Raw genomic sequence first — 8,753 nt, forward strand, 5'->3', positions numbered from 1 at the left:
GGCCAATGTTGGCATGGACTTTCCATTGTAAGTATCAAGGTTTTCATATATGAAGTTTAAATCAGAAGCAGAGAAATAGTTAAAATGTCAACGGGGATTTGAAAAATATGTAAAAAATAGAACACACAGGAAAGGAAATGATGGTGGCAGGTATATGCCATTTATTGGATGGTTACAAAATGCTTGGTACACAGTCCTTCCCCTTAAGGTTCTTAAATTCTAAGACAGGAAGATGAATTTCACATATATTGTATGTGGTCGTATGAATATACACACAAATACAAATAATGTGCAAATAAATCAGTCAACTTTAATTTTTAAACTAACACACATATACAAAAAATAACAGCCCTGGCCAGGCAGCTCAGTGGGTTAGAGCATCAACCCAATACACCAAGGTTGTGGGTTTGATCCCCGGTCAGGGCACAGTGCACATACAAGAATCAACCAATAAATACACAGATAAATAGAACAACAAATTGATATTTCTCTCTTTCGCTCTCCCCTTTCCTTTCTCTCTAAAAATCAGTAAGTAAAAAATGTTTTAAAATAATCTCTATATTTTTTTGTTTTGAAATAGTATGTCCTTACCATGTTTTTTTTTCCCCAAAATAAACATGTAAGAGACAGGAGAGGTCTATCCTAAATTATATTTCAGTGAAACAAACACTGTGTCACTTGAACAAGTTATTCTTTAAGCTAGTTCACTGAATGGTAGCTCTATTGCCAGCTCTGTGGTGAATATTAAGGGAAAAACAAAACTAAAATCTGTTTTCAAAGAGTTCACTTTTCTGTTGGTTTGTTTCCTATACCACGTGCACAGTAAGCAACTCAAAAACAATTCTAAAGCAATACAGGGTGTTTTTTTTTTTAAAAAACAACTAAATACCTTCTAAAGTTTATTACTTAAGCGCTACATTATATATAAGTAATTTGTAAAGGAACTATCTCAGTTATTTCTATGAACTTATAAATTCTCAGGACAGACATACCTTGGATATATTGTGAACTTGATTCCAGACCCCCATAGTAAAGTAAATATCGCAATGAAGCCACACAAAATTGTGGGGCTGTCCAGTGCACATGAAAGTTATGTTTACACTATACTGTAGTCTATTAAGTGTGCAATAGCATTAGGTCTAAAAAAACAATGTACTTAACTTCATTAAAAAGTACTTTGTTGCTAAAAAATGCTAAACATCACCTGAGCCTTCAGCAACTTATAATCTTTTTGTTGGTAGTGGGTCTTGCCTTCGTGTTGATAAAATTGTACTATCTGTGAAGGTCAATAGTGCAGAGCTCAGTAAGATGAGGTATACCCGCATGTGCTCCTCCTATGCCATGGCACACATCAATCCTATTGTCCACGCTACTGGACTCTTTGCAGCCTATCACCATTGATGGCACAAACAGCAGCTACAACACACTCCTTCATTCCCTCGGGGCTCAGAAGTACAGACATGAGTTTCTTGAATGTGCAAATTCCCTGTTCATATATACCAGTTTTAAGAGTAATATATTTTTGAAAGTGCCCATTGCTTTTTAATTTTCTCTGTATCCAAGCAAATGCTTAACACTGCATCTGTGTGTATGAGTGCCAAAATAATTCCAAAGAAAAGAGTATTACAAGATGGGATCAGGTGGTTGAGATGAGGGGAAGTTGTTCACTGAGAGGGACATCTCAAACTGAGCTGTAACAGAAGGAATACCCCAAAGAGGACGGGTATTCCAAGCTTGGGGAGAAGCACAAGCCAAAGCAAAGGGAAGTCTTACATGATGGAGGGAAAGATTAGCTAATGATAGGGAGTCACATAGAGTATCAGTAGAAGGGCTGTAAGAAGTAGGTTGATAGAGGGTCTTAAATGCCAATCTGGATTTAGAGTTTCATCTGATGGCATGTGGAATCACTGAAGGTTCAACACTGAAGAACTGACATGATGAAAATGTTTAAAAAGCTCAGAGCAGCAGAATATACTAGAGTAAGAAGATGAGTCAAACTTCCCATCAAGATGGAGGCATAGGTAAACATGCTTCACCTCCTTGCACAACTATAAAAATTACAACTAGACTACAAAACAAACATCAGAAAATCAAGTTGTATGGAAGTCCAACAACCAAGGATCTAAAGAAACCACATTCATCCAGATGGGGTAGGACGGGTGGAGCTGTGCAGAGTGGAGGAGCAGAGAAGCACAGTGAGGCATGGAAACACGAAGTGGCATGGACAGGAGATGGAACAGGGGTTCTACATTCATGTGTGGTGGATGAAAATCAGGAGGGATCCCCCAGAAGCAAGGGATCTCAGCCCGACCATACAACCCAGGGTTCCAGCATGAGGAAGGTAAGTTTCATTAACATCTGACTGTAAAAACCACTGGTAGTTGGGGCAGCGGAACAAACTGCAGGATTCTCAGGAGACTCCTTTTAAAGGGCCCACAAAGGTCTTAGGACTTACGCAGACCTACCCTCCCTGGAACTCAGCACCAGGGCAGCAGCTGGAAGGGCACAAGTGGCAGATAGGGAGAAAGGGAGAAATTGGCAAGAGGGCAAGCACCGGAGACAGCTTGCTGCTACGTAAATTTCTAGATGCCAGGCAGCAACACTGCCCCTCTCCAGGCCCTCCCCTACACAGTACCACAGAGTTGTAACACGGGTTGCCCTGCTTTGGCAATTACCTAAGGTTCTGCCCCATACAACTTACAGGTGCACTTTTCTACAATAGGCCTGCTACTAAAACAGGGAGTCAAAGCAGCTCTACCTAATACACAGAAACAAACATAAGGAGGCTGCCAAATTGAGGAGACAAAGAAATATGGCCCAAGTGACAGAACAGAGCAAAACCTCACCAAAAGAACTAAACAAAATGGAGATAAGCAACCTATTGGGTGCAGAGTTCAAAACACTGGTCATCTGGATACTCAAAGAACTCACTGGGTACTTCAACAGCATAAAAAAACCCTAAGAGAAATGAAGGTTACAAAAAGTGAAATAAAGAAAAATCTACAAGGAACTAACAGTGGGGAAGCCAAGAATTAAATCAATGATTTGGAACATAAGGAAGAATAAAAGCATTCAATCCGAACAGCAAGAAGGAGAAAGAATTAAAAAAAAAAAGAGGATAGACTAAGGAGTCTCTGGGACATCTTCTAACATAACAACATCCGAATCATAGGGGTACCACAAGGAGAAGAGTAAGGGCAAGAAACTGAAAACTTAGTTGAAAAAAATAATGAAAGAAAACTTCCATAATTTGGCAAAGGAAAGAGACATACAAGTCCAGGTAGCACAGAGTCCCAAACAAGTTGGACCCAAAGAGTGCCATACCAAGACGCATCATAATTAAAATGCCAAAGGTTAAAGAGAGAATCTTAAAAGCAGCAAGAGAAGAGCAGAGAGTTACCTACAAAGGAGTTCCCATAAGACTAGCAGCTGATTCCTCAAAAGAAACCTTGCAGGCTAGAAGGGACTGGCAAGAAATATTCAAAGTGATGAAAAGCAAGGGCCTACAATCTAGATTACTCTACCCAGTAAAGCTATTATTTAGAATGGAAGGGCAGATAAAGAGCTCCCCAGACAAGGTAAAACTAAAGGAGTTCATCACCACCAAGCTATTCTTACATGAAATGTTAAGGAAAGTATATAAGAAAAAGAAGATGAAAACTATCAACATTAAAAAGGCAACAAATTCACAGCTATCAACAACTGAATCTAAAAAAACAAACTAAGCAAACAACCAGAACAGGAACAGAATCATAGATATGGAGATCATTTGGAAGGCTATCACCTGGAGGGGGAAGGAGTAGAATGGGGGAAAAGGTAAAGAGAATAAGAAGCATAAAGGGTAGGTACAAAATAGACAGGTGGATGTTAAGAACAGTATAAGGAATAGAGTAGCCAAAGATATGCATGGCCCATGGACATGAACTACAGGGGAGGATACCTGGAGGGAGTGGGGGTACTGGGCAGAGGGGGAAAAGGAGAAAAAACTAGGGCAACTGTAATAGCATAATCAATAAAATATATTTAAATAAATAAATAAATAAATAAAACAAGATAAGTCAGTCTATCAAATCAGAATGAGGATGAACTGTAAATTGTGGTGGACAGTACCTTTTGGGATGACCTACCCCAGGACTCATAGTTCTGCCAAGCATCTGTCTGATTCTAAGTGCCTTCAACATCCCTGAGGAAGTCCCACTCACATTCTGGCCTCAAGGTTTGTTCTGATGTTCTGTTTTCCAACAACCTTCCCTTTCATTGCACTTTCATTGCAACCCACTGACATGGTCATCCTAAACCATGTTACACAGAATTTTCCATTGGTCAAACCAAATGATGATCATCTCCTCTCCAACATCAATCTCCTATCCATGTCCCTCTTTCACTCCCCCTACTCCACTACACTGGTGTCGCACCTAACCAAGTCGCTATTAACCTATGAGTCCTTTAAAGGGTCTCCTTCCTTTCCTACTCTGCGTTGATATTCAGCTGCTGTCTTTCATAAGCCTCACATCTCCTGTTCTTTTCCCTTCCCAGTGAGAACTTTCAAGCCTGGATCTGATTTAGCAATTTTCAGTACCACAAAAAATTATGGTTACCTGCTTCAGCCAAGTCCCCAGTGCTGTAGTTATATTAACCTTCCTTTTCTGTTCTAAAGAAAGCCCATTCTCAACCTTCACAATCCTCCATGTCTTTTCTATATATTCCCCCCTCTTCTACATAACAAAGTCTTAGCTGATTTTGAGAGGGTGGTCCACTCAAGTAGATTTGGAAGTCTTAGGTTCAGAGGTTATACCTGTTTTAGGGTACACCCAGAATTGAGATATATTAGGAAGCAAAATCAGAAAAGAAGACATAGAAGTTAACAGAGAGGTAGAAAAAGATAGAAAAAACAGTGTTAAAAAAAGATAATGGAGTTCTAGGATAAAAAAAATCGGTAACTATAGCAAATGAACCTTAAAAAGTTTGAGAAGAAAAAGGAGACCATTAGATTTGGTCAGTAAATCATTTATGACAGCAGTTTCTGTGGAGTGGTAAGAAACAAAAACTGGAGTAAAATAGGAATTGTGTACAAAAGAGGATAATAAAAATACAATGGCAAGAAGTCCAGGCTACATATCCAAAGACGGTAGATAAGACAAAGAAATTGCATGACAATCCGAATGGATGCAGGGGTCAAATGAGGACTTGCTGATTTGTTTTCAAGACAGGAGAGTTGAGGACATAATGGAAAAGAACTATTGCAGAAGCTTTAGAAGAATGATAAAAACCTGACCAAGTCATGCTGGCTGACAACTGTATGAAAGAGGAAAATGACTTCACCTAGATTAGCAACCCCTCCACGTGCTTCCATTACATTCTTAATTCTCCCAACAGTTTTAAATTGTTTATCCCCCACTGAACTATAAACTCTGGGAAGGCAGGGACTGTACCTTCCCTATGCACTGTGTATTCCCTTTAGTACTCAAAATAGTGGGCTAGCACTTAGTGAGCACTTAATAAATACTGGGGGCGGGGGGGGGGGGCAGCGAAAAATGGTTAACAATGGTTAACCTATCTGGCCTAGGTTCCATCTGGCCTGCTGCTCATAATACCTATTAATAAGTAACAACTCTTCAAACATTACCAGAGAGAAGACTATTTTGCCCGGAAAGTGCTGCATCATTTTAAACCATGTGGTGTGCAAATGATTTGAGTATGCTAAGTCTCCAGAGTAAGACTCAGAAGCATGAAACTCAAGTGGTTTAATGGTATTTCTACTTAAATGGCAGTTGAACTCAAAAACACTCCTTTCAGGCCTGGAAGAGATCTCAGAGGTTATCTAACCCAATCCCCCCACCCTCTCACTGAATGCTCAGATATATTTTTCATTAGTCCTAACATTAAGTGACCATGTAGAATCCACTGGAATATTTCAGTGGTAGAAAATACTTACAAGAATGTGAAATTCTGTTTTTGGATAGCTCTACTTATTAAAAGATTCTCACTTATGATGCAAACATAGCTTTTACCTATTGTATTGGTCCCACAGGTTAAAGTAACTATAGTATGGTCTTTCCAATGATCTGAGGAATGCCTCTCCTAAGGTTTCTCCTCTCCTCTCCTCTGCTCAACTAAAGAGTATAAAACTAAAGCAACATATGTAGTCACATGGGAACAAAAACAGCAAAATATGTGCAAAACAGAGACCTATTAGTATGCCTTTTCCATCTGATTATGTCTGACTATTAATTGTCTTTCTCTCTTAATTGCGTAATACCCTTACCTTAATCCAGTGTTCCACATTGTCAAGGTCAAAAGCAGGCTGTGGATAATATATACAGAATATTAATACACAGTAATATCATCATCACCTTTGCCATTTTAATCTATCCTTGTTACTGAAGTACATGAGAGTATCCTTTATTCTTCCCCCAAATCATTTCATTAGAAAGTTCAACAACAAAAGAACAAAGAATGATGGTAAGAGGAAGAAACATGGAGACTTCTCTGGGACATCTGAATGTTTTCATCTCCTGCCTAGGCCCACCATATTGACTTAATTGGTCTGGAGTAGAGCCTAGGCATGAGTATTTTTTTAAGCCCCCCAGGATAAAGAGCCAAAACAGAGGAATGCTATGTATAATATTCCTTTTAAAAACCCAAACAAGCACTGAATAATTAACCAGGTTATTTAAGTGTCACAGAAGCAAATCTGCTTACAGAAGGGTGTGTGCTTCTCCTCAGGCCCCTTTCTCAGGAGTAAGATGAGGCTCAGGAGTAAGAAAAGCCTATAACAAGAGGCTTTCCTCTCTTAATTAGAACAAGGATATTGTTTGGTCGAGTACTGGAGAGGAGGGGTGCAGTGAGGGATAATCAATCTTCTACTGTTTTACAAAGCAGAAAATGAAGTGGAAATCATATAAATGCCTATCCAGATCAGTCACATGTTAATCAAACAGGTAATACACCTCCTTCTTAGTAACATTAAAAAGCTTGCAGAATTCCTCCTAATAGTTACTTAATGGATAGAGATATTTGCTTTACTAGTAATTCAGGTGGGTTTTTTAAGAAATAAGAAAATATCTAAATATGGAAGAAGAAAAGATAGAATACTCTTTCACTTACATAACACTTCACCTTCAAAGCACCTTACAGGTAACTAATTAATGGAGTTGTATTACTGGTTCTATTAAAGAATCAAAGAAGTGCTCATTCTATTAGAACATAAGTAAACATCGAGGGGCTCTTGCGTTTTTATCCTTTCATTCTCTAGGAAGTAACAATGAGCACTAGCAGTGAAAATCCTTCCTTTGGAGTCCTAAAAAATTGTCCCAAATTTTTACCTTTCATCAACAAGTCTATATCCATACCTATTTGGATCCAATCCATTATGGAACTGGTACATTACAATAGGAGAAGACTCTGTTTCCAACTCTCCAACACCTCAGTATGCACCCTCCAGTATGTGGGGCAAGATATTCACCAAGTGGAATACATCCAGTGAGTTATATAGCTGGTATATTTAGAATGCACTGCAAGCACAACTTCCTAGGACCCTCAAAAAAGTCACATGTCTATAGATTATATTTTTAAATGTAATTTAAGGGTGAAAACAGCTGGTGAAACTTCTCTGGAGCTGAAAGCTGAGAAGCCAGCTCCATTTCGGTACTCTCACCTACATACAAAGCATTTATTTTTATGGCTGTTAAAAAGGTAGTCTGTGGAAAGCACACATCGGTGTGACCGACTTTACACGTCATTTACGTATATTTCAAGCTTAAAAATGGGGTTACCAGTTTTCCATGCTTTGGATGCTAATGCATCAAAGGACGAAACAAATACAAAGAGGATCTATTTTTTAAATGTTGGTTGAATTTGGAAATTTTCAAGTGAATCGAGTAGTGATATATCCACTTGCATTTGAGCTCATTTTAAATATTTTGGGTAAAACTATTTACCCAAAATATTTAAAATGAGGGGTAGGGATATGAAACAGAGTATTTAACGTGAAGATCTTCCAATAAGATCAGTTCTCTATGATTTGAAAAGCATAAAAAATAAAAATAATGTGAGGAAACTTCGCTAAAATTGTGGGAGTGACAGTAAGTAGGAGGAGGCAAAGGAGTTCGTGAATTCTCTTCAACCAGAAGACCTCTCCGGTTTGTAAAAAGAGCGTTAGATCGAAACAGTTCTTCCATGATGCTATACCCACCAAAGCTGTAAGTTAGCCAGACCCCAAAGTTCCTAGGCCGCCTTCACCAGGACAATGCTGGTAAAGGAAAAAAGCATGCCAGGTAAGGATTGCTCTTGGTGAAGAGGAAGGAAGCACAGGTGGGGCTGGTACCCGCCCCCTCCCCAAGACTCCCGAGTGGGATGGATCACCTTGGGATTTGGCTTCCTTGTAAATTGTTTCCAGCGACTCCGCCCAGCCCTCTTCCACGAAGAAGACCCTTCCTGGGGCGCCAACTGCATTTTACAGGTTCAGACCCGAACCTTAGCCGAAGCTGAAACAGCCGCTCCTGGGCACAGGCTACTCCTGGAGCACCTTGGGAACTGTAGTTCCTCCGCGCCCGAGGCAGGCAGCTGCGGGGGCGCCAACGAACCACCACTCCCAGGAGACTTTGCGCAGGCGGAGCGAGTTAGCTGAGTTACCCTTGGCAACGACAGCGGTCCCGCCTCCTCGCTTTCAACAAAGTTCGCTTTGAGATTTCCCTTGCCTTTTACTGGCGCCCGGTGATGACGCAATGTTTCCTGATTGGCTCTGCAACGGA

General features: G+C 39.9%; 1 protein-coding gene across 6 annotated transcripts in view; it reads right to left on the minus strand.

The window, feature by feature from the left end:
* CCDC191 (coiled-coil domain containing 191) overlaps window positions 1-8,502 on the minus strand; it is an 87,548-nt gene extending 79,046 nt beyond the window's left edge. For all 6 annotated transcript variants that reach the window (XM_045851017.1, XM_045851022.1, XM_045851021.1 and 3 more), the window contains exons 1-2: window positions 8,365-8,502; window positions 6,266-6,304 (exon numbers count right to left, since the gene is read on the minus strand). In XM_045851017.1, the coding sequence (XP_045706973.1) occupies window positions 6,266-6,304; window positions 8,365-8,454 (129 nt within the window). In that variant the 5' untranslated portion in view covers window positions 8,455-8,502. The remainder of the gene's footprint in view (window positions 1-6,265; window positions 6,305-8,364) is intronic.
* Between the last annotated feature and the right edge of the window lie 251 nt (window positions 8,503-8,753).

This window comes from Phyllostomus hastatus, unplaced genomic scaffold (genome assembly GCF_019186645.2).
Source record: "Phyllostomus hastatus isolate PE091 unplaced genomic scaffold, TTU_PhHast_1.1 phas_contig_86, whole genome shotgun sequence".
In the NCBI taxonomy this organism is placed as follows: domain Eukaryota; kingdom Metazoa; phylum Chordata; class Mammalia; order Chiroptera; family Phyllostomidae; genus Phyllostomus; species Phyllostomus hastatus.